At 63.7% G+C, this 24,080-nt stretch overlaps 3 protein-coding genes across 23 annotated transcripts in view; 1 reads left to right on the forward strand and 2 right to left on the reverse strand.

Annotated features, from left to right (window-relative positions):
• Positions 1 to 659: 659 nt before the first annotated feature.
• LOC119852552 (proline-rich protein 36-like) lies at positions 660 to 7,794 on the reverse strand. Its single transcript, XM_043509907.1, has 4 exons — positions 7,180 to 7,794; positions 6,999 to 7,100; positions 4,638 to 5,839; positions 660 to 3,355 (listed from the first exon to the last, which is right to left on the reverse strand). The coding sequence occupies exons 2-4, from the start codon at positions 7,037 to 7,039 to the stop codon at positions 660 to 662; spliced, it is 3,939 nt and encodes a 1,312-aa protein (XP_043365842.1). The 5' UTR covers positions 7,040 to 7,100; positions 7,180 to 7,794.
• Positions 7,795 to 14,154: 6,360 nt separating this feature from the next.
• Positions 14,155 to 15,147, forward strand: OST4 (oligosaccharyltransferase complex subunit 4, non-catalytic). The gene is made up of 3 exons (XM_038395774.2): positions 14,155 to 14,278; positions 14,435 to 14,564; positions 15,006 to 15,147. The coding sequence occupies exon 2, from the start codon at positions 14,436 to 14,438 to the stop codon at positions 14,547 to 14,549; it is 114 nt and encodes a 37-aa protein (XP_038251702.1). The 5' UTR covers positions 14,155 to 14,278; position 14,435; the 3' UTR covers positions 14,550 to 14,564; positions 15,006 to 15,147.
• A 1,153-nt stretch (positions 15,148 to 16,300) lies between these two features.
• The window catches only part of AGBL5 (AGBL carboxypeptidase 5), a 49,493-nt gene continuing 41,713 nt past the window's right edge, over positions 16,301 to 24,080 (reverse strand). For 7 of the 21 annotated variants that reach the window (XM_038395759.2, XM_038395752.2, XM_043509948.1 and 4 more), the window contains 6 exons: positions 22,354 to 22,469; positions 20,737 to 20,899; positions 20,392 to 20,438; positions 18,542 to 18,682; positions 17,922 to 18,013; positions 16,301 to 17,637 (listed from right to left, as the gene is read on the reverse strand). In XM_038395759.2, the coding sequence (XP_038251687.1) occupies positions 17,463 to 17,637; positions 17,922 to 18,013; positions 18,542 to 18,682; positions 20,392 to 20,438; positions 20,737 to 20,899; positions 22,354 to 22,469 (734 nt within the window). In that variant the 3' untranslated portion in view covers positions 16,301 to 17,462. The other 14 variants (XM_038395764.2, XM_043509953.1, XM_038395763.2 and 11 more) reach the window with 9 other exon arrangements.

Genomic DNA, 24,080 nt, shown 5'->3' on the forward strand with positions numbered 1-24,080 from the left:
AGCCCCCCAGCGACGGGATGGTACTAATTGGGGCCAGGCTTGGCAATGGAGCAGATGCCCCGGTGCCGGCGGTGGGCGTCACTGCCCCGGCCCCGGTGCCATCAAGGTGTGGACGGGCCAGGGGAACACTGCCACCTGGTGGCTGGTGGGGAGACAGCCCTGGGCAGAACCGGCACCAGGTGGGTGGGCACCTGGCCCGGCCCGCGGTGGGCGTGATGCTTTGCGGGCTCTCTTGGGAGCTTGCGAGCCCTGGTTGCTATTAGGACGCTGCACCCGGCGGTCCCTGGGACATACATGCAGCAGAGACCCCCAGCCCGAGAGCACTGCTGGTTTCCCCTCCTCCCCTGGCTGCCGGGAGCAGGGAGCTGGGGGTGGTGGCAGCGGGGTGTGAACCGAGGAACGGGGCTCTGGGGCAGAAGCTGCCTGGCACGCAGGGGCCTGAGTCTCCCCCAGGCAGAGCTGGGGGATGGGCATGCATGGTGCGGACCCTGCACAAGTCATGCCACGCAGCTGCGGGTCCAGCTGGGTTTATTGGCCTCAAGAACAGAAGAGCAGGTCGATGGGGGGGACGGGGGGTGCCTGGCCCCTTGTGCCCTGGCAGCTGGTAGCCCCTCTCTGCGCCTACCCATTTCAGCCCTGCTTCCCAGGGAGGGCTTGGATCAGCTGGAGACCTTAGTGCTGTGGGGGCGCCTGCTGGGGGCTGGCTGCACCACCGGGTCCCCCGATCTCCGGTGGGAGGTTCTGGGCTTGGGTCTGCCCCACAGCTTAGCCCAGGCCTGCTGGACAGACATGAACAGTCTCTTAAAGCTGGTGTCTCTTGGCACCTCGGCCAGGGGGGGCGCGGGGCTGGCTCCCCGCTGTGGTGCTGATGGCTGGGACTGGCTCTGGGGCGCTGGTGCCCCTGGGACTGCCCTGGGGGGGGCACGGACACAGCTCTGTTCTCTTGGTGGCCTCGGGTCCCGGGGGGGCTCCCGGGCCCTTGCGGCCGCGGCTCCGGGCGGCTCCGTGGTACTGCCAGAGGCAGACCCCTCGTGGAGCTGGCAGGAGGGAGCCCTGCGCTGGGCCCCCAGGCCGGAGTGAGGTGTGGTCGGGCAGGGTGGGGCACTCGGCCTGGTGGCCTGGCTGCACGCCCTGCAGGGAGTCGGCTCCTTGGGGTGCTGGACACCCAGGGCTCCGCCTGGGCCCTGCTGGCTCCTGGGCTGCCCACAGGGTGCCCCCTCCCAGGCCCTGCCCGGCCCCACCTTGGCAGGGGGCTCCAAGATTAGCTGCCACTTACAGGCTTGTTTCCTCTTGATCCTCAGCAGAAAGCCCAGGCTCATGTGGAGGCGGTTGCGGCCCCGCCCCACGCTCAGCTGGGGGTAGACGACGAGGCGGGGGCCGCGCTGGCCCTGGGGCGTCGGGTGATGGGGGCAGGTGCCCTCCAGGCAGCAGCATTGCAGGCACACGGGGTACTCCACGCTCCACTGGCCCCAGCCCAGCAGCCGGAGCTGCAGGTCTCGCGCTGCCCGCTCAGTGCCCAGCGACTTCACAATGGAACGGATCAGCCACTCGGGGCTGGCACGGGCACCCTGGGGGTGTCCGGCTTGCATGGGGCAGGAGGGGCCCTCGCTGCCCTGTGCCCCTAACTTGGGGTGACTGTCTGTCCTCAGGACAACGCGCTTCTTCGGGTGGCGCTGCGTCATGCGTGGGGTCCGGCGCCGGGATCCAATGGCGGAGAGCTCCGGCTGCAGGGCCAGCCTGGGGATGCTGCGGGCAGCCCCATGGCTGTGGGGTTGGGTGGGGTCTCTGCATGTGATTCCAGGCTGCACAGGCCATGGGGAGCGCCGTGAGCCACTCTGCCCTCTGGGCTGCACTACACTGCCATCTTCCTCTCCGGCAGCCCTGGGTCCCGACGGGCCCACTGCCCTGGGGAGCGGCTTGGAGGTGGAAGGTGCGGTCTCTGGCTTCCCCGGGCTGGGCATCCTCGGCAGGGAGTGGGCACATTCACCCTTCTTGAAGTAGAGCTGGAATGGGGGTTGGCTGGCTGATGCGTGGTCCAGGGTGGGCGGGTGGCCGGATGCTGCATGGCCTGGGGTGGGTGAACGGCTGGCTGGTGCATGGCTCAGGGTGGGCAGATGGCTGGCTGGCACGTGGCCCAGAGTGGGCGGGCTGCTGGCTGGTGCATGGCCCAGGGTAGGCGGGTGGACGGATGCTGCATGGCCCAGGGTGGGCGAACAGCTGGCTGGTGCATGGCTCAGAGTGGGCGGGCTGCTGGCTGGTGCGTGGCCCAGGGTGGGCGGGCGGCTGGATAGTGCATGGCCCAGAGTGGGCGGATGGCCAGATGCTGCATGGCCTGGGGTGGGCGGGCGGCCGGCTGGTGCGTGGCCCGGAGTGGGCGGGTGGCCGGATGCTGTGTGGCCCGGGGCAGGCGGGTGGCTGGCTGAGGCGTGGCCCAGGGTGGGTGGGTGGCTGGCTGGCGCGTGGCCCAGGGTAGGCGGGCAGCCAGATGCTGTGTGGTCTGTGGTGGGCGGGTGGCCGGATGCTACGTGGCCCGGGGTGGGCGGGCGGCTGGCTGGCGCGTGGCCCGGGGCAGGTGGCATGAACCGATGCAGTGAGGCCTGGACCCTGCCAGGCAGCCCCCAGTGGTGCTGAGCCTGCATGGTGATGAGATGAGACTCCAGCTCCCTCCGGGCACTGCTGCAAAGGAAGGGCAGCTCCTGGGGGCCGATGGCCACCTCCCGGGGGCGCCTGGCTGGCAGGGCGCTGGGGAGGGGCACTGGGGCCAGGAAGGCTGCCAGGGAGCGCTGCAGGAGGGGGGGCAGGCCCCACTGGTGCTGCAGCTTCTTGCTGCGGATGTGCCACTCCAAGTTGTGGCGGGAGGTGGCGCTCAGGAAGGGGGTGCCCTGCTCAACGAGCTCCAGCCCTGGTCGCCCCACAGCGCTGGGGGCAGGCAGGTGGGGGGTGCTGGGGACCAGCCGGGCCAAGGACTGCGTGTACAAGCCAGGCAGCCCCCACAGCAAGAGCAGCCCCTTCTGCCGGATGTTGAGCTCAACACGCCACGCTGCCTCCGGCTCCAGGGCTGGGCACGTGCTGGGGCGGGGCTGCCGGTGTCTTTGGCCTGGGTGCAGCAGCTCGGGCAGGGCCGGCGGCTTCCCCACGGGGGCGGCTTCCTGCGATGCACTCACCATGGCGGGCAATGCCCCCGCCTTGATCTCCAGACACTTCCGCGCCCCGTGGGCCTGCAGCCTGGCAGCCGCCTGCGGGCTCAGCCTGTCCAGGGCAGTGCGGGTGTGGGGCACGGTGCGGCCGGCATCTCCATGGGGCAGTGCCACGGTGCACACGCAGGGCTCCTGGCTGTGCCGGACGGTGTCAGCGCCTGAAGGGACAGGAGAGGAGGGTGAGCGGCCATGGGGCCCATGCCCCGTCCTTCGATTCCTTTTGAGGAGACCCCCCAGCCCCCTTAGAGCTCCGGATACCCCCCTTAGAGCTGAAGGAGGCCCCCAGACCACTGAGAGCTCTGGGTATCTCTGTAGAGGTCCAGGAACCCCCCAAACCCCCTTAGAGTTCTGGATACCCCATAAAGGTCCAGGAGCCCCCCATCCCCCTTAGAGCTCCGGGTACCCCCATAAAGGTCCAGGAGGCCCCCATCCCCATTAGAGCTCCGGGTACCCCCATAAAGGTCCAGGAGCCCCCCATCCCCCTTAGAGCTCCGGGTACCCCCATAAAGGTCCAGGAGCCCCCCATCCCCCTTAGAGCTCCGGGTACCCCCATAAAGGTCCAGGAGGCCCCCATCCCCATTAGAGCTCCGGGTACCCCCATAAAGGTCCAGGAGCCCCCCATCCCCCTTAGAGCTCCGGGTACCCCCATAAAGGTCCAGGAGGCCCCCATCCCCATTAGAGCTCCGGGTACCCCCATAAAGGTCCAGGAGCCCCCCATCCCCCTTAGAGCTCCGGGTACCCCCATAAAGGTCCAGGAGGCCCCCATCCCCATTAGAGCTCCGGCCTCCCGCAGCACGTGTGCCTCGCTGCTGCCATCTGCTGGCGATGCCAGGAACCCGGCTAACGCACCCGCCCGTGGGGCTCCCCCTGGCGCCCAGCGTCCAAGGTGGGCCTGGGGCAGAGCTGCTGCAGTGTGGCCCCTGCTCCTGCTCCACCCCCCGGGCAGCCTGCAGCTCGTCTCACTGCGTCGCCCCGGGACAGGACCAGTGACAACCCGCTGGCGGGCGGAGGGGGCAGCGCTGGGGCTCTCCCTGCCCAGGTTCATCACTGCAGAGGCTCATCGGCCCCCCGCATCCCAGGTCTTGAGGGAGGGGGGACAAGGCCCTGCACCAAGGCCTGGTGCTGACCTGGTGCCAGGGGCTCGCCAGCCCTGCAGCATCAGGGCTCTAAATCCTGCCCTGCTGCCCCTGGAAGGGGCTGCTGGCCCTTTGAACAGGCCCCAAATGTGCCCTGTGCCCCCAGCCTGGTACCCAGGGGGTCAGGCAGGGAGCCTGAGGGGGCTACCCCCAGGCGCAGCCAGGGTCCACCAGCAGGAGGAAGGCCTGAGCTGGGCGAAGGGCGCTGCTGGTGGAGTCGCGACTGGGAGCCAAGGCCCTGGGGCACGGGCACCGCACCCATCGCCAGGGCCCAGAGCAGCGAACACCTCCCCCTCAGGCTTACGGGCCTGGGGCTTCCTCTCGCCTGGCGCTGGCAGCAGGAGGGCTTTCAGCAAATGCAGGAGGGCACTGGGGAAGGCCCAGATATGCCAAGGTATCTCTTGCTGGCTGTGCCCGTCCTCATCTGCCTGCCTCTGGCTGCCCACCACAGCAGCATCCTCCTTCCTTGGCCCTTTGGCCACGGGCTCCGTGAGCAGTGTGGGGAGGCCCCAGAGGGAGGCCAGGGTCTTGCACTCCAGGCTGTGGATGGACTCCTTCGGCATGGCTGGGAATGCCGGACCCCAGGGCTTCCCGGCCTGGGCCCCGGGGCGGACGGATCTGGGCAGTGCAGCTTTTGGGCCAGAGGCAGCGCTGCTCTCGGACCGCCTCACCAGCCGTGGCAGCACCTCCAGCTGGCACTCCAAGCTCTTCCTGGCCAGATGGCCCTGCAGCCTGGCTACCTTGGCCAAGGTGAGGTGGCCCAGCACGGCCCGGGAGCGGGAGCCTGCTGGGATGCATGCACAGGACTCCTGGCTCTGCTGGGGATGCAGGGGGCTGACACCAGCTATCTGGGTCTTGGAAAGTCCATGGAGTCCGTGGTGTGGTTCTAAGCCCTGTTCCGTGCCCGTTGGCTGGGCATTGGGACTGCGCGGGGTCAGGGACGGCAGGGTGCCATAGGACGCTGGGCAGAGGCAGTTCTGCTCCTGGCAGAGCTGCTGGCTCAAAACATGCCACTCCAGCTCCTCGTGCCCCTCGGCGCTCCGGAAGGAGACCCTGCTTGTGCTGAAGGCGACGCTGGCCCTGGTGCCCTTGGCCCCCGGGCACAGGGTAGGCGCGCTGGGGACCAGCGGGGCCGGGGACTCGGTGTGGGGCGTCGGGGCCCCCCACAGGTGGTTACACTGCATGCTGAACTCCAGGCTGCGCGGCGCGCCCTGGCCCAGGATGGGCAGCCTTGGGCTCCGCGCCCGATGGCCCCGGGCCCCCGCAGCAGGGCGCTTGGGGAGGGGCTGAGAGTTGCCAGCCCGTGGTGTGTTTCCAGCTGCTCCTGGGTAATGGAATGGGTGCCACGGGCGAGGCGGCAGGGGTGCCAGGGGCAGGGTCTCCCAGGGCTCCCGCGGGTTGCAGGCAGCGTCTCTTCCCGAGCAGTAGGGGCAGCTGCCCAGCGAGGAGGGGCAGGAGTCCACAGAGCTGGAGGCACCATTGGGGAACTCAGCCCTCCAGGCTGCCCTGTGGGAGAGAGACACGGACAGCGAGTGAGGGAGTGCATGGCACAGGCTGGGCATGGCAAGGGGCAGCTGGGGCAGGGCAGGGCTGGCCGCGGGGAGGGGGATCTGGGTGGGGCAGGGCTGATGGCGGGACGGGGCTGATGGTGGGGCAGGACGGGGCTGTCCGCGGGGAGAGGGATCTGGGTGGGGCAGGGCTGATAGTGGGGCAGGACGGGGCTGGCCGCGTGGAGGGGGATCTGGGTGGGGCAGGGCCGATGGCGGGACGGGGCCGATGGTGGGGCAGGACGGGGCTGGCCGCGGGGAGGGGGATCTGGGTGGGGCAGGGCCGATAGTGGGACGGGGCCGATGGTGGGGCAGGACGGGGCTGGCCGCGGGGAGGGGGATCTGGGTGGGGCAGGGCCAATGGCAGGATGGGGCTGATGGTGGGGCAGGACGGGGCTGGTCGCGGGGAGGGGGATCTGGGTGGGGCAGGGCCGATAGTGGGGCAGGACGGGGCTGGCCGCGGGGAGGGGGATCTGGGTGGGGCAGGGCCAATGGCAGGATGGGGCTGATGGTGGGGCAGGACGGGGCTGGCCGCGGGGAGGGGGATCTGGGTGGGGCGGGCCGATGGCAGGATGGGGCTGATGATGGGGCAGGATGGGGCTGGCCGCGGGGAGGGGGATCTGGGTGGGGCAGGGCCGATGGCGGGATGGGGCTGATGGTGGGGCTGGTCGCGGGGAGTGGGGTCTGGGATGGGGAGGGACTGGGCTCGTCCATAGTCCCAAAGTGCCATCTGCAGCTGGGCTGGGGCACAAGCTCCACGGGGAGCGGGGAGGGGGCAGATCCGTGGGCCGGGGGGGTTCCATGAAGTGCTGAATCGGCGTCTGGCCAGACCCAAGTGCTGCCCTCCCTGGGCTCGTGAAGGGCACACGCCGGCTGGGGGGGGTGGCCCGGGGGGGCTCAGCTCCCAGAGCAGGAGGCTGTTTCCCCAGTGGGGTGAAACGGGGGGATCAAGACATTCCTAGGGGCTGAGGGAGGGTGAGGGGACCCCGAGGGGACCCAGGCCCCACCCCACGGAGGAATGGCCCCACCTGCCTGTGTCTCTGCATCGCAGGTGGAGGGCCCCACACCCAGCCCCTCTCTGGGGCCAGGCCCCCACCCCCCGCCCGACTCCCCCTTACAGGCCGGTGACTTCGCCCAGGTGCTGGGCAAGGTGCTGCATGTACCGCTCCACCGTGCGCAGCGCGTGGCCCAAGGGCAGCTCCTGGGGCCGTGCCGGGCAGCTGCAGGAAAGGAGCGAGCTCAGGTCACTCCCTGAGACAGGCCTCCCCCGCCCCTCTGCCCCCCAGCCCTCGTGCATACCTGGGCCCTAGGGACGGCTCCCTCTCCCGGGCTCCCTGGTCCTGGAGCGCAGAGGGGGCTGGAGGAGACACAGAGCAGACGGTGAGCTGCGGGGGGCCTGCCGGACCGTGTCCCGAGCTCGGCAGCCATGCGGGGAGAAGGGGGCTGCTCACCTTGCCGTGCCCGGCGGCCCCTCTGCCTCACCCTCCTGCACTGGGCCTGCCGGGCACACACGGCACGAGTGGCCATCACGGCTCTGCTAGGACGGGCAGGACACCTGCCCACGGGCAGCTCTGTCCTGTAACTGCCAGCCCCCTGCAGCACTGGGGCCTTCGCTGGCCGGCTGGCCCGGAGCTGGCGGCTGCTCGGCATGGCCAGAGGCAGCTCCCCCCCAGACTGCCCCACACACAGGCCTGTGCATGGACGAGTCACCCACAGATTTCTCTAGGGACCCCAGGGGAGGCAGCACGGGACCTACAGGGTGAAGCCATGGCCGGATTACGCTGCCCACCTCAAAATCACGACCAGCTGTGCCTGGCCATCGCCCTGAGAGTGAGTGGCCCTGTGGTTCGGGCACCCACCCGGGGCACAAGTGACGTGGCTTTGAATCCCCATTGAGTCCCAGGATGAACAAGGGCAGGTCCCCCGTCTCCTGTCTCTCCCCTGCCCTGCAGCCCGTCTCGGGGTGTGAGAACAACACGAAGCCCAAGACAGGCTCTGCAAACGCTGCCCGCCTCCATGGCACCATTTGGCGTCTCCCGAAGCCAGGCACCAGGAGCCAATGCAGGGAGGGTTCAGGGTGCTCTGCACTGGCAATTCTGGGGGTCTCTTGCCCCGGTCCACACATGGGTGTGAGCCACACGCTGCTCTAATCCCCCAGCACGGTTTGGGGTGTTTGCACCTTTGATCCCCCTGTGACGAGGTGGGAATGTTCTTAATGGGGCCAGCCCTGCCCCGCCCCAGCTGTGTGTGCCTCAGTTTCCCCTATGTGTTACTCGAGTATCTAGGTGGAGGGATCGGGGGGGGTTGGGGGGAGATGATCAGTGCAGAGACCCCCAGAGGGCAGGTGTCACTGTGATGAGCTGCCTGTGCACAGAGACGGATCAACACTCTGTGGCCTGGCAACCGATGGCCAGAGCCCAGCAGCCAGTGGTGTTGGAGAACAGAGACCAGGTGACCTGTTTGCCCAGTGTGATAAGCAGGACTGTTCTTAATGTTCTCTGAATACTGTAGGGGTGCCTCAGTTTCCCCTAGGCAGCTCTTAAGTATCCAGGTGGTGGGATCAGGGGATGTGATTGTGGCAGAGCCCTAGGGGGCCAGTGTGATCGTGTCTGCACAGATACTGGCCGACACCCTGTCTCCTGATGGCCTGGGCCCTCCCCTGCAAGGTGCCAACTGAAGGGGTTGGAGAACAAAGAGATCAGGTGGCCTCCTGGCCGAGGAGGAGCTGGGGGGGACTGAGGCTTGGCTGGGGGAAAGGAGTCAGTGTGCGGTTGGGGACTCAGGCCGGAAAGGGCTCTGGAGCCCTGGGCTCCCCTTCCCCCAAGATGGACTTTGCTAAAAGTCCCCGATTCCTGTCCTAACAAAATCTGTCCTATGCTGTGCTCCTGTCGACTGATAACCCTTCTGGTTTACACTGCTGGCTGAGAGTCGTGGCTGACTGCGGGTTTGGGGTGCAGGGCCGTCGGGAGCTCACGGCAAGAATGGGGCTGAATGCGTCGAAGCCGAGGAGGGTTCCCCTAGCAGAGTGTGCCCTGAGGGGAGCCACTGTCACACTAAAGAGGGTCCTGCCTGGGTTTGATTCGGAGCGGTTCACTCTGAGCCTGTGACCTCCAGGACACCAGGAAAGAGACAAAGGCCGGGGAGAGGGGAGAACAGGGGAGACTGAGGCTGGGCAGCTGGAAGCAAGACAGTCTCTTGGTTTGGGATTTGGGGGGGAGCCCAGGGCTCTGGATCCCCCCAGATGGACTTTGCTGAAGATCCCCACTCCCTGTGCTCACAAGCTCTGTTCTGTGCTGGGTTCCCGATGACTGATAACCCGTCTGTGTCACACGCTGGCTGGGTCACTGTAGGCACCGGCCCACGCAGCCCACCCCTAACGTTAACGCGATCCTGTGCCCAGAGCACGCTGGGCTCCATGGGCTGCCCTGCCTTCCCCAGCCTGTCACTCACCCCCAAGGGCTGCCAGGCTCCTGAGAGCCCAGAGCCCAGCAAGCAGCAGCCCGGCCCTCAGCACGGCCAGGGGGGCCCCTGAGCTCAGACACAAGAGCAGCTCGCTCATGGCCTGGGGGAGCCCTGAGAACAGCAGCTGTCTGAGCCCTGCTGGGCTGGGTGATCAGTGCCACACGTGCGATCCCCGCATCACAATGGAGCTGTGCCAGGCCCCGGCACGGCTCTGGGGCTCAGCAAAGACCAGTTGATGCTGCCGAGACCTCACAATAGGGGGCAGAGCTGGGGCTGGCCAGGGCTCCACACAACTGCGTGCCCCGGGAAAGGGGAGCTCGCCCCCCGGCTGGGGCAGTGCCAGGCTGGCAGGACGGGGGTGCTGGGCTTTCAGAGCTGCCTCCGCACAAACCTCAGATCTGCTCCAGCTGGGTTCCTGCCTGAGTGCCGCTTGCCATGGCACGCCCGCAGCCTGCCCGGAGCCCGCGGCGCAGGGCCAGAGCGAGACCAGCCCAGGCAGCCCCACACTTGGTGACGCTGGAGTATCCCTGTCTCACGCTGCTGCCTTGTGTCCACCGGAGCTGTGTGGCCCGGGACAGGGCACCCGGCAGCTCCCCTGGCTCTGAGGTCAGGGAGCCTGGCCCAGCAGCCCCGCCCCGCCCCGCCCCACGCCCCAGATCCCTGCAGAGTCTCCTTGTGTGTGGAGGGAGAAGGGGAGGGCAGCTTGTGGGAGGGGGGGCCAGGCTCAGGGTGGCTGCCAGGAGCAGGGGCAGCGAGTTATATGAGCCCATGGTACCCGGGCTCCAGCAATATTCAGAACACAAGAGCCTGACTCCACCAATGGTCGGGGCCAGGTCTCTGTCCCAGCCCCACCTGCCAGCCCCGCTTGCTTCCCCCAGAGCGACACTGTCTGGACCCTGGGCCGCTCCGCGCTGCAGCCAGCTACAAGCGGGAGTGATGCAGGGGGAGGAGGTGCACATGTGATGGAGCCCCCCCCCCCCCGCAGGGGAGGCCCAAGGAGCACATGCATTGACAGTGGGGCTGGGGTAAGTCCCCATCTCTGGCCCAGCCCCAGGGCAGCCTGCACCCCAAACCCCTCATCCCCAGCCCCACCCCACCCCAGAGCCCACCCAGCCAGAGCCCTCACACCCCAAACCCCTCATCCCCGGCCCCGCCGCACACCAGAGCCCACCCTCCCAGCCAGAGCCCGCCCCCCCCGCTCCCCAACCCCTTGCCCCACCCCAAACCCCTCATCCCCAGCCTGCCCCACCCCAGAGCCTGCCCCCCCGCACCTCAACCCTCTGCCCCAGCCCTGAGCCCCCCCAACTCATCCCCAGCCCCACCTTGCCCCAGAGCCTGCACCCCCACACACACACCAAACCCCTCATCTCCGGCCCAGCCCCACCCCAGAGCTCACCCTCCCAGCTGGAGCCCCCCCCCCCACACCTGGAGCACAGGATCTGGGTCTAAGAGGTAACTATAACAGGACCGCTTGTAAATAGTGACCATAATATAATAACATTTAACATTCCTGTGGTGGGAAGAACACTTCAACAGCCCAATACTGTGGCATTTAATTTCAGAAAGGGGAACTATGCAAAAATGAGGCGGTTAGTTAAACAGAAATTAAAAGGTACAGTCACTAGAGTGAAATCCCTGCAAGCTGCATGGACACTTTTCAAGGACACCATGATAGAGGCCTCAACTTAAATGTATACCCCAAATTAAAAAACATAGTAAAAGAACTAAAAAAGAGCCACTGTGGCTTAACAACCATGTAAAAGAAACAGTGAGAGGTAAAAAGGCATCTTTTAAAAAGTAGAAGTCAAATCCTAGTGAGGTAAATAGAAAGGAGCATAAACACTGACAAATTAAGGGTAAAAATGTAGTAAGAAAAGCCAAAAAGGAGTTTGAAGAACAGCTAGCCAAAAACTCAGAAGATAATAACAAAATGTTTTTCAAGTACATCAGAAGCAGGAAGCCTGCTAAACAACCAGTGGGGCCCCTGGACAATTGAGATACAAAAGGAGCACTTAAAGATGATAAAGTCATTGCAAAGAAACTAAACAAATTATTTGCTTCAGTCTTCATGGCTGAGGATGTTAGGGAGATTCCCAAACCTGAGCCGTCTTTTGTAGGTGACAAATCTGAGGAATTGTCACAGATTGAAGTGTCACTAGAGGAGGTTTTGGAATTAATTGAGAAACTGAACAGTAACAAGTCACCAGGACCAGATGGCATCAACCAAGAGTTCTGAAAGAAGAACTCAAATGTGAAATTGCGGAACTATTAACTATGGCTTGTAACCTGTCTTTTAAATCAGCTTCTGCACCCAATGACTGGAAGATAGCAAATGTAATGCCAATATTTAAGAAGGGCTCTACAGGTGATCCTGGCAATTACAGACCAGTAAGTCTAACATCAGTATCGGGCAAATTAGTTGAGACAACAGTAAAGAATAAAATTGTCAGACACATAGAATATCATAAATTGCTGTGCAAAAGTCAACCTGATTTCTGTTAAGGGAGATCATGTCTTATTAATCTATTCAAGCTCTTTGAAGGGGTCAACCAACATGTGGACAAGGGGGATCGAGTGGACACAATATAGTTAGGTTTCCAGAAAGCCTTTGACAAGGTCCCTCACCAAAGGCTCTTATGTAAATTAAGTTGTCATGGGATAAGAGGGAAGATCCTTTCATGGATTGAGAACTGGTTAAAAGACAGGGAACAAAGGGTAGGAATAAATGGTAAATTTTCAGAATAGAGAGGGGTAACTAGTGGTGTTCCCCAACGTTCAGTCCTTGGTCCAATCCTATTCAACTTATTCATAAATGATCCGGAGAAAGGGGCAAACAGCGAGGTGACAAAGTTTGCAGATGATACTAAACTGCTCAAGACAGCTAAGACCAAAGCAGACAGTAAAGAACTTCAAAAAGATCTCACAAAACTAAGTGATTGGGCAACAAAATGGCAAATAAAATTTAATGTGGATAAATGTAAAGTAATGCACATTGGAAAAAATAACCCCAACTATACATACAATATGATGGGGGCTAATTTAGCTACAACTAATCAGGAGAAAGATCTTGGAGTCATCGTGGATAGTTCTCTGAAGACATCCACGCAGTGTACAGCGGCAGTCAAAAAAGCAAATGAGATGTTAGGAATCATTAAAAAAGGGATAAAGAATAAGACAGAGAATATCTTATTGCCCTTATATAAATCCATGGTACGCCCACATCTAGAATACTGCGTACAGATGTGGTCCCCTCATCTCAAAAAAGATAAACTAGCGTCAGAAAAGGTTCAGAAAAGGGCAACTAAAATGATGAGGGGTTTGGAACGGGTCCCATATGAGGAGAGATTAAAGAGGCGAGGACTTTTCATCTTGGAAAAGAGGAGACTAAGGGGGGATATGATTGAGGTCTATAAAATCATGAGTGGTGTGGAGAAAGTGAGTAAGGAAAAGTTATTTACTTGTTCCAATATAAGAACTAGGGGCCACCAAATGAAATGAATGGGCAGCAGGTTTAAAACAAATAAAATGAAGTTCTTCTTCACACAGCGCAGTGAACCTGTGGAACTCCTTGCCTGAGGAGGTTGCGAAGGCCAAGACTATACCAGGGCTTAAAAGAGAACTGGATAAGTTCACGGCGGACAGGTCCATTGATGGCTGTCGGCCAGGCTGGGCACGGAGGGTGTCCCTGGTCTCTGTTTGCCAGGAGCCGGGAACGGGCGACGGGGGCAGGATCACTGGGCGACTCCCTGCTCCGGTCGCTCCCTTGGGGCCCCTGGCCGCTGTCAGCCAACAGGACACGGGGGCGGATGGACCCTTGGTCTGACCCCGTCTGGCCGCTCTTATGGTCAGAGCCCCCCACGAGGCCCTCAGCCCCCCCGACCCTGCCGCGAGACCCCCAACCCCCTCAGCGCCCACGCAAGCCCCCCAACTCCCCCTGCAAGCCCCCAACCCCGCCGCGAGCCCCCCAACCCCCTCAGCGCCCCCGCGAGCCCCCACCCCCCGACCCTGCCGCGAGCCCCCCAACCCCCTCAGCGCCCCCGCGAGCCCCCCAACTCCCCCTGCGAGCCCCCACCCCCGACCCTGCCACGAGCCCCCCAACCCCCTCATCGCCCCCGTGAGCCCCCAACTCCCCCTGTGAGCCCCCTCCCCCCTCAGCGCCCCCGCGAGCCCCCCAACTCCCCCTGCGAGCCCCCACCCCTGACCCTGCCACGAGCCCCCCAACCCCCTCATCGCCCCCGTGAGCCCCAACTCCCCCTGTGAGCCCCTCCCCCCCGACCCTGCCGCGAGCCCCCCAACCCCCTCAGCGCCCCCGTGAGCCCCCCAACTCCCCCTGCGAGCCCCCACCCCCGACCCTGCCACGAGCCCCCCAACCCCCTCATCGCCCCCGTGAGCCCCCAACTCCCCCTGTGAGCCCCCTCCCCCCCGACCCTGCCGCGAGCCCCCCAACCCCCTCAGCGCCCCCGTGAGCCCCCCAACTCCCCCTGCGAGCCCCCACCCCCGACCCTGCCGCGAGCCCCCCAACCCCCTCAGCGCCCCCGTGAGCCCCCCAACTCCCCCTGCGAGCCCCCTCCCCCCCGACCCTGCCGCGGGCCCCCCAACCCCCTCATCGCCCCCGCGAGCCCCCAACTCCCCCCGCGAGCCCCCAGCGCCCCGACCCCGCGCGAGCCCCCCCGGGGCGGTGCAGGCGGCGAGTGGCCGTTACCGGCTCCCTTTTTACATGATTTTAAAATCTCCCGGCCGCACGGCGCGGGGGGAGGGGCCCGGCCCGGCCCCGCCCCGCCCCGCCGACAGAGGCACGGACCGGCGGGGGGAGGGTCGCTGTCCTGGCCCCGCCCCCGCGGGGAGAGCGGCCCCGCCCGCCCCACAAGGCACCGCGCCGCGGCCGGAAGTCGAGCAGCCGCCGGCGAGACGTGTCCGGAGGAGCCGCTGCCTCCGCGTGAGTGGGGCGGGGCCACCCCGGGACCCCCCAGCCCGGCCCCCCTCGGGGACCCCCCAGCCCGGCCCCTCCCCCCTCCGGGACCCCCTCCCCCCGCCGCCCGGGACCCCTCAGCCCGGCCCCCCCCGCCGCACTGACCCGTCCCGCTCCCCGCAGGATGATCACCGACGTGCAGCTCGCCATCTTCGCCAACATGCTGGGCGTGTCGCTCTTCCTGCTCGTGGTGCTCTACCACTACGTGGCCGTCAACAACCCCAAGAAGCAGGAGTGAGGGGCTGCCCCGCAGGTAACGGCTGGGCTCCGGCTGGGCGGTCTCGGCCCCCGGCGGCACGGACACGGCTGGGCTCCGGCTGGGCTCCGGCTGGGCGGTCTCGGCCCCCGGCGGCACGGACACGGCTGGGCTCCGGCTGGGCGGTCTCGGCCCCCGGCGGCACGGACACGGCTGGGCTCCGGCTGGGCGGTCTCGGCCCCCGGCGGCACGGACACCGCTGGGCACTTGGTCATGAGATCCGTGCAGCTGGTGAGGTCTCCCGGGAGCCAAGCTTATGTCTAGAAGATGCCCCTCCCCCAGCTGGCCAGCGAGCCTGGGCCCTGGCCCCAGTGGGTCTGGCTGTGGCAGGTTTCCCTGGCTGCAGGGCCCGCCTGGGGGCACCGGCGTAAGGGGCGGGGACTGGCTCTCCTGACTCGCCCTTGGAGCTGAGCTGTTTGTTCTTGTTTGCCCCAACAGAGCTGAGCCCTGAGCGCCGCCTGCCATGGCCAGGAGCAGAGCTGACAGCCGCGCTAGGCCCCGCAGCCTGGCTCCGCCTCGCACCCTGCTCTAGCTTTGTACAGAGCAAACCCCCTGGACACAAATAAATGGCTGGAACCTCCCCCGTGCGGGCGCCTCAGTGTCACTCTGGTGCCAGCAGAGCCCGACCTGTGGGGCAGAGAGCATGCTGCTCCAGCTGATAGGAGAGGGGGAGCCCTTCAGCTGGGGGCCCAGGTTAGACTCCTGCGCCAATCACAACAAGGGGTGGGACAGGGAAGCCACTGGCCCCACCATCAGCTCCCCATCTTCTCTTGCAGAGAAAAATGGGCTTGGCAGCCCCCTGTGGGGGGAGAGGCAGAGCCCCCGGTGACTTGTGTCAGAGCAGCCCTGGGTATGGCTGGTGCCAGGTAGATCCCAAGGCCAGAAGGGACCATGGTGATCATCTGGTTTGAACCCTGCCTAGCATGGGCCCCACAGTAATGACCCAGAGCAGAGCTGGTAGACAAATATCCAGCCTGGATGTGAAATTTCCCGTGATAGAGAATCTCCCACAGCCCTCAGGGAATTCTTCAAGTGGTAATTACCTTCCCTGCTAATAATTAACACCTTATTTCCAGTCTGAGGCTGCCTAGCTTCAACTTCCAGCCCTTGGCTGGGGTTAGCCCTTCCTCTGCTAGACTGAGGAGCCGATGGCTACATCAGAGGTCACACCAGTGCCAAATACAGAAGGAAAATAACCTCTTGCTTCCTACTCAAGCTGCCCCGGTTCATGGCCCCCAGGGCTGCACTGGCAGCTCATGTTCAGTCCCCCGCAGGCTGGGGCTGAGCAGGTGTTAAGCCTCAGAGCTGTGCTACGCGATTCCTTCCTGCTCCCATGGGCGAGGGGGGGCTCACGCAGAGCTTCCTGCAGGCTTTGCCAGCTGAAAACTAGCGTTATCCACACTAGTGATGGCTCCTGCCAGCCTCGTGGTGCTGCTGGTTGTATTGTGGGCACAGCATGCAGGCTGCATTAACCCCTTCTCCTCCAAGGGGGCAAAGCTGGCCCCTGGCTCTCTTGCCCTTTCTCCGTCAGTCCAGCCTTTGCTTTAGGCCTCCCCCGTTGCTCCTGAGCAGCCTGCCCGCTCCTGCTGGTGAACACAGGGGGCTCTACTCCTGCCTTCCTGTGCCAGCAGCCCTCTTGCTGCTGCTCTGGGTGTGGCAGGCTCCTAGCACAGTTCAGAGGCCTGCACCACGGCTGCGGGCAGCGCCCAGCTCAGACTATGGAGCTCGGGACATTTCTTCCAAACAAACTTTAATAGAAACACGTTACAAGACAAACTCTATCTCAAAAAAATAGCTTCAAACCCCTGAACAACTCTGTAGCCGCTCAGCTGAGTGGGAGGTGGCAAACGATTGCAGCAGCTGCAGGGCTCCCCAGCCCTGACCCTGCCCACACAGAGTTGTGGTTAACATGGAGGGGCTGGCCAAAGCTGCTAGCCTGGGGCCCAGGCACCCAGGGATGGGAGCCGACCTGCAGCTCCGGGGCCTGATTTGGTTCTGCTCATGAAGCAGCCTTTGCAAGAGCCTGCCCAGCTTACAAGCTGTTCCCATGGGGTGCACCGGGGAGAGCCTGGCCTGGGACCCTGGAGCCCACCGTGCTTTGCCCAAGGAGATGCCAACAGACCCTCCCTCAAGTTGCCTGCACAGCCCTGCTGGGTGTGGGGTAGGGGCCAATCCCTGAAGCAGGACAGCTACTGTGGGGAGATACCACCCCAGCTAACTGTGCTTCACCCCAGCAGGCCAGCTCCCCCTAGGCCTCACTGTGGCACAGGGAGCTACCCACAGGCCGGGTTCTGAGACACACCATGGGAGCTTTGGCTTTGTAGAAGGGAAGTAGGGGCCATGCCCACTGGGCCTCTCTGGCACCAGCTGGCCCCCTCTTAGAAAGCCCGTTGCCCCTGGGTTGATTCTCCTGCACCTCAGCACGGGCTAGTGCAGCAGCCTGACCCAGGGCCTAGCCCTGCCCAACCCCCTCCACTGCCTAGGGAGACACACAGAGTGATGATGTCTGCAGCTGCTCCCCAGGCATCACCTCCAGCCCCTGGCACTGTGGCTGCTGTTGGTGTCCCCAAGCTTGTGACCTAAACCAGTCAGCTGGCTGCACCCAGTGCCCTCCACATGGCCATGGCTGGAGGTTAGCAGGGAAGTGGAGGGATGGGGGGGACCTGCACAGGGCTCTGGGACTAGCTGGAGAGCCCAGCAGGGTCCTGCTCTGCTTAGGCCATGGGCTGTGCAGAGCCCTGGCTGCTCAGCAGGGCAGCTCTGTGCTTACAGGCCAGAGCTCAGCTAGAGGCCAGGCAGGGAGGTGCTGGGCCCAGGGAGCCTGCAGGGTGAACAGGGCTGGGTGGAGATTCGCCCTCCATAACACAGCTTTGCAAGGGGAGGCTGGACTCTGCCTCACTTCCCCGGCAGCAGGGCAACACGGGGGCAGGTGCTGCACCCAGCTCGAGACGGATGCGAGGGCAGAGGTGGCAGCTGGAGCTGGTGGCTCTGCTCAGGCTTCAGTGCAGAAGGACAGGATCTTGTGGTACGAGCTGAGCGGAGGCGAGTCTGGGGCCCGGCTTGGCAGATGCTGCGACAGAGAAGAGCAGGCTTAGGGGGCTGGGACGGGCTCTGCGGCGGGCCACGTGCTCGCCCTTGGCGCCAGTCTGAGAAGCCAGCACAGCTCAGAGCGGGGGCAATGGCGGTGCATGGCCACCCACCAGAGTGATCTCCCCCAGCTGGCAAGGGAAAGGCCACGCTGTAGCTCTGGTGCCAGGGCTGCCTGCCCCAGGAGCAGGGGGGCAGTACTGGAGACATGGACCCTGCTTGGGGTGGATTCCCCAGCCCCCTCCCAACATCTAGGGGGCCTGGTACCTTGCTGAGCAGGCCCTCGGGGTCGTCGCAGATGAAGAGCGGCTCTGTTGTCTGCATCCCCATGCAGAGTGATGCAGTGTCCTCTGGGAATGCTGCAGAGGAACAGAGCCATTGTCAGCAGCCCAGCCCCACCCCCCAGTGCTAGCCAGGGAGTGGGGAAGGTGCTACCCGCACCTGAGGCCTGAGTGAACTGTAGCTTCAGTGGGTCTGGGCACAGGGGCTGTGCTCCCAGGCAGGCTGAATGCCCCCAGAGGGGTGGCGTGGGCTCAGATGAGGCTCGTAGGCAGGAGGAAGCTTGCTCGGGTGCTGCCTGAGCTGCTCCTGCTTTGGTGCCCAGGCCTGAGAGTTGCATCAAGCAATTGCCATGCAATGGCCCCACCCCCAGGTACAGTGCTGAAAGGGGGGGGGGCAGCTGAGCCCCTGCACTAAAGATTGCAGCCAGCTGGCTTCTAACCTCAGAGGCAGCACAGACAGCCCAGCATGCTGCTGGGGCCTGATGCCTGGCAGCTAGTCTGGGGGCCCCACCTGTGGCAGAGCACACGGCTGAACTTGCCCCCTGCCTAATCAGGTGTATGTGTGCTGCCAGCCCGGGTGCCCACAGCGCCCTACCTGGCAGAGACCTTTGGGCCAGGGCTCCAGCGTGGGTGTATTTCCAGACCTTGAGGGCTGAGGTGCTCTCGCTGCCAAACCCCAGCAAACTCGGGGCGCATGCTGCTGCCTTCTTGCGGATGGGGATTCTGCTGGGGCGCAGCGGCCGCAGGCTGCAGAGAACCAGAGGCAGTGCTTACAGCAGGAGAACATGCCCCAGAGTGCTGTCGGGTCCCATCTCTCCTCTGTTCAGTGCCCCTCACGCCTGGCCCAGCTGGAGCAGAGGGTGCCTAGAAAGCTGCTGCTCTACTCTGCTCTCCCAGCGCTGGGAGCAGCAGATACGCCGGGGAGGGACTCAGTCCAGGCTCACTCCAGCCATGGGACAAGGAAACCCCACTGCGACCCCCAGAGCTGGGCCTGGCCACAGGACGAAAGCAAAGGCACATGCCATGACAGGAGCTAGCTGGTGGGGCTCTCTGGGGCCCCAAAATGGACAGTGGCTGGGGCAGCTGCTGTTTAAACACTGCTGGCATCTTGCCAAGGAGGGTCCAATGGACCTGATCTGAAACCCACCCCCTGGAGCCGCATCCCCTCCCTCCAGGCAGCACAGCACTCAGCTGCATCCCGGCCCTGCCCCCAGCCAGGGCTAGCCTGCTGTGACCTATTGCTGGGTGAGGGGGAGATGTCTGAGTCTGCCCATGCCAGTCAGTCCCTCCCCAGGGGGGCACACCTAGCAGGCTGCGAAGGGGCAGTGTCCTGCAGGCAGCCCCTGGGAGCCACACACCTGATTCTGCAGCTGCTCCCGCTGGGCCCCACAGAAAGTGCCAGGGAGGATGCACTGCAGGCAGGCTGGCTCCAACAGGTTCCCACCCCAAGCCTGGTACCAGCCGCTGGCCAGGCCCTGCCTGGCAGCACGGGGGCAGCAGTGCGCAGCGTTCCTGGCTGCAGCTAGTCCCCTTGGGCTGAGGCCGCAGGGCAGTAACTGCCGGAGCAGAAAGGAGGAGCCTGAGCAGGTGGCCAGCTCTATTAGCCAAGGTAGGGCAGCAGGGGAAGGGCTGCCCAGGCAGTCAGTCTGAACTCAGTGACTCTAACCAGAGGCAGCCCCCTGGCAGTCAGTGGGGCTAGGTCCCCTCCTGCAGCAGCATGCCCTGGCACCCGCATCCACAACAGCAGGAGAGGGCAAGGGCCAAGCCCCGCTGCATCACTCAGTTCCCCAGGGTGCATTACAGGAGTAGCAGAATCCCCCGGGGGGGGAGGGGCACACCATGGGTCTGCCCACAGAGCACTGCAGGGTCCGAGGCAGGGCAGATGCTGCCAGCGGGAGCCAGCTGGGCCCTGGGGATGGTCTGTCCAGCCCCAGGGGCTCCAGGACTTGCTCTCAAACCATAGGAAGTATCTGCAATGGAAGGACCCAGCCATGGGCGCAGCTGGATCCCCAGCACAGGAGCAGCCCAGCACTCCCAAAAGCCCCCTCTTGCTCATCCCCCAGGGCACGACAGAACACAAGAACGGTCGCACTGGCTCAGAGCAAAGGCCCATCTAGCCCAGTGTCCTGTCTGCTGACAGTGGCCAGTGCCAGGGGCCCCAGAGGGAGTGAACGGAACAGGGAATTGCCCAGTGACCCATCCCGTTGCTCGTTCCCAGCTCCTGGCAGAGGCTAGGGACACCATTCCTGCCCAGCCTGGCTAATAGCCTCATGTAGTCTGATGGGCTCCCATGTGCCCAAGGGGGTGGAATGAGACACCAGGGAGCCAGAGTTGGGAACATTCTGCCTGGCCAGTGCTTGGTGGGACTGGGCTCCAGGGAGTTGCTCAGAGGGCTGGAGCCCCTGCCCTGCGGCATGCCCTTCCAGTGCCCTCCCCCAGCGCAGGACACAAGGTACCTGGGTGGTTCTAGGACTTTCCTGGTGCTCAGCCTCTTCGGAAGGTTCTAAGCAGAAAGACAGGAGACAATTGGAGATGGCGGGGAGGGTGTGTGTGTGGGGGGGCGAGTTCCAGCCCAGCCAGCTTGGAGATGGGGTGATAGCAGCCAAGCACTATGCTGGGCTCCCTGCCCATCCCCTGGGGCTCTGGCCATCTGCAGCATGAGGGGGCCACCTCCTGTCCATTGGCTTCCAGGGCAGCTCCAAGCCTGGGACCCACACACAGCACAGACAGCGAGGGCTGAGAGGAGCCCACAGGGTCTGATGGGAATCCAGGGACCCAGCCAGCCCTGGAGCTGCACTCACCCCAGGGAGGAATCCATTCGCTGGGCGGAGCTGGAACCCAGAGCCCTGGGAGCGGGCGACCCCTCAGCCTCTCCCAGGGGAGCCTGGGGCCAGCAGAGCCACACAGCAACTCACATGACTGCCAGCCAGAGGCCAGCCGCTTCCTCACCGGCGTGGGGGCAGGCTGGAAGGGGGAGAGGAGCAGGGTTACAGAGGAAAATGTCAATTCCAAAACATTTCCCTTTGGAAACGCTGCCCCGCTGCCCCACGCACCCCTCTGCTACAGGCAGGCGCCCGACATCTCCCCTTGTGCAGAGTCCCTGGCCCATCATCGGAGCTGTAGTTTGTGCAGCCCACCCCATCCGTTCCTGGGCGCTGGTGGCGCCTCAGACTCTCCTGGTCTCTGCCTGCAGCTGCCAGAGAGGCTCTGGGGGGCCGAGTTCCTGTCTCAGCATGGAAGGGGTTCAGATGGCCATGGCCAGGAGCAGACACGCTGAGACCGGGTGAGCTAATGGATCCATCGCCCAGCCCAGAGAATGGGGCCATGAGGGGCCGGGCTCCCAACCCCAATGGCAGGAGACCCACCTCGAAAGGGGCTGGGAGGGATCCCGGAAAACAGGCATGTCATAGAATCGTAGAATGTCAGGGCTGGAAGGGACCTCAGGAGGTATTTAGTCCAACCCCCTGCTCAAAGCAGGACCAATCCCAACTAAATCATCCCAGCCAGGGCTTTGTCAAGCCTGACCTTAAAAACTTCTAAGGAAGGAGATTCCACTACCTCCCTAGGGAACCCATCCCAGTGCTTCACCACCCTCCTAGTGAAATAGTGTTTCCTAATATCCAACCTAAACCTCCCCCACTGCAACTTGAGACCATTACTCCTTGTTCTGTTATCTGCTACCACTGAGAACAGTCTAGATCCGTCCTCTTTGGAACCCCCTTTCAGGTAGTTGAAAGCAGCTATCAAATCCCCCCTCACTCTTCTCTTCCGCAGACTAAACAATCCCAGTTCCCTCAGCCTCTCCTCATAAGTCACGTGTTCCAGTCCCCTCATCACTTTTGTTGCCCTCCGCTGGATGCTTTCCAATTTTCCCACATCCTTCTTGTAGTGTGGGGCTTAAAACTGGACACAGTGCTCCAGATGAGGCCTCACCAATGTCAAATAGGGGGGAACGATCACATCCCTCGATCTGCTGGCAATGGCCCTACTTATACAGGTCAAAATGCCACTGGCCGCCTTGGCAACAAGGGCACACTGTTGACTCATATCCAGCTTCTCGTCCACTGTAACCCATAGGTCCTTTTCTGCAGAACTGCTGCCTAGCCATTCGGTCCCTAGTCTGTAGCTGTGCATGGGATTCTTCCGTCCTAATTGCAGGACTTTGCACTTGTTGAACCTCATCAGATTTCTTTTGGCCCAATCCTCTAATTTGTCTAGGTCCCTGTGTATCCTACCTCTCCCCCCAGTTTAGTATCATCTGCAAACTTGCTGAGGCTGCAATCCACACCATCCTCCAGATCATTAATGAAGATACTGAACAAAACCATCACCACAAGGGGCAGGGAGGGGCTGGCTTAGAGGCTTCAGGGGGTAGCAGCCAGGTTGGTTTCCACCTTCTTCCCAGCTCTGAGCATTACCTGCACCAGCGCCATGCCATAGGGGGGCTTTGGCTCTTCCCGGCCGTGATCTGCTGCCTGAAGTCCACAGCTGGTGACCACCAGAGCCCCGGCCTTCGTGTCCATGGGCGAGGTCCCTAGGTGACAAACAAAAGAGAGCTGAACACCATCAGCCCCATGCACCAGGAAGGACATGCTGTGGGAGCAGTGCTTGGGGGCTTTGCTGGCTGTATCTCCATGGTACTGATGGGCCGCCGTGCGGGCAGAGGTGGTACGTGTGCACAGGGAAAGCGGTCTACACTGAGCCCTGCAGTGACACTGTGTGACAGGTGACCAGCTCTTGGGCGTTGAAAGGAGGCAGAAAGCCCGCAGAGTCCAGGCCCGAGCGTCCCCAGGGCACACCCAACTGGCTCGACTCCAAGGATCTAGTCACTGGGAAAGTCCGGTGCCCACCCTCAGCCATAGAGCAGTTTCAAGCCCTTGTTCGCCAGCTGGTCTCTTGGCTTGGGTTGCTCACACCACAGAGCCATGAGCACAGAGCGCCCGGTCACTTCCCTGGGACAGGCCGCAGGACATCCTGGTTCTGATCTGTGGGCACTGCCCTGGGCCCCACCCCAACCTGCCAGGGCCAGAGTGCTGCAGTCACTGCACTGACAGACAGAAGCAGCAAAGGCTAATGGCTAGAGAGCACTGCTGGGAAAATGGGCTCGATCCCCGCCTCTGCCCTGTCTCACCCACTGGGAAGTCACCCCCTGGCTGAGTGCCTCAGTTTCCCTACTGGCAGCATGGAGCCACGCTGGGGTGCCAGGAGATTTTGCTGTTTGGCCATTGCTGGCTGGAGGGCACCTTATCACTCACCTCACCCACTGCCCACCAAAAATGGGTTCAGCAGCTTCCCCTGGAGCCAAAGGCCCCAAGCCCACCTCTAGGCGGAGTGCAAGTGCCAGCACTGTCCCGAGTGTGAGGCACGGGCCATACTCTGATCGGCAGCCCCTCCCGCTGCTTTCCCGGCAGTGCTGGGTCAGTGTGCTCAGCAAAGAGTCTAGCCGCAGGGGGCCAGCAGCAGGGCGGCCCAGATGCCAGTGTGCTTAGAGCACCCTGGGAGTGGCCCTAGCATGGAGCTGCATGGGGACCTCTGAAAGGGGAGTCCAGACACACCATCTTTGGAAAAATCTTTATTCCTCCCACCAATGCGGCTAACACAGGAAGGCAGGGAAGCACCGCCCCAGGTCAGCCACACTGACCTTCCCATGGCCCCGGGAGGCAGGGCAGGGTAGAGCGTGGGAGGGAAGAACAGGCAGCCAGGACACAGCTGGGCTCAGATGCAGGAGCTCCAGGCTCCCAGCTCCCTCCTCGGACTGTGGGGGCAAAGCCAGGTCTGGCATCTCCTCGAGAACATCTCTTCCTGCAGCGCCAGAGCATCCTCGCTTCCCGCCCTGCCTCGGCCCCAGAGCAGCGTCTGCCTGCATGGCCCCTGCTCTGGCCCAGGGGCGTAGCACAGGCTCAGAACACGCTGCATGCCCCAGGCCAGTGGAAGGGCCACTGGCGTGCATCACAAGGAGGCTGTTTCAGTCAGGGCCCCCGCCTCTCCGGCCACGCAGGCCATTGCCTTGAGAGAGTTGGGCCTGTCCTGAGCCCAGCGCTGCCTTGCTGGGCTGGTTCTGGCCGGGCCTGGCCCTGCTAGCGTAGGCGGCATATCCAGCTGCCGGAGGGAGCCGGGAGGAGCCTGCAGCACAGGGCTTGGGGAC

Source organism: Dermochelys coriacea, chromosome 3 (assembly GCF_009764565.3).
Source record: "Dermochelys coriacea isolate rDerCor1 chromosome 3, rDerCor1.pri.v4, whole genome shotgun sequence".
Classification (NCBI taxonomy): domain Eukaryota; kingdom Metazoa; phylum Chordata; order Testudines; family Dermochelyidae; genus Dermochelys; species Dermochelys coriacea.

Excerpts from the sequence above, each read along its gene's own strand:
- OST4 (XM_038395774.2), top strand. The coding sequence starts at position 14,436 with ATGATCACCGACGTGCAGCTCGCCATCTTCGCCAACATGCTGGGCGTG.
- LOC119852552 (XM_043509907.1), bottom strand. The coding sequence starts at position 7,039 with ATGCAGCACCTTGCCCAGCACCTGGGCGAAGTCACCGGCCT. Across the intron at positions 5,840-6,998 it reads CTGGGCGAAGTCACCGGCCT|GGCAGCCTGGAGGGCTGAGT; the intron begins GTAAGGGGGAGT and ends TCTCTCCCACAG. Across the intron at positions 3,356-4,637 it reads CGAGAGGAAGCCCCAGGCCC|GCGCTGACACCGTCCGGCAC; the intron begins GTAAGCCTGAGG and ends CTGTCCCTTCAG.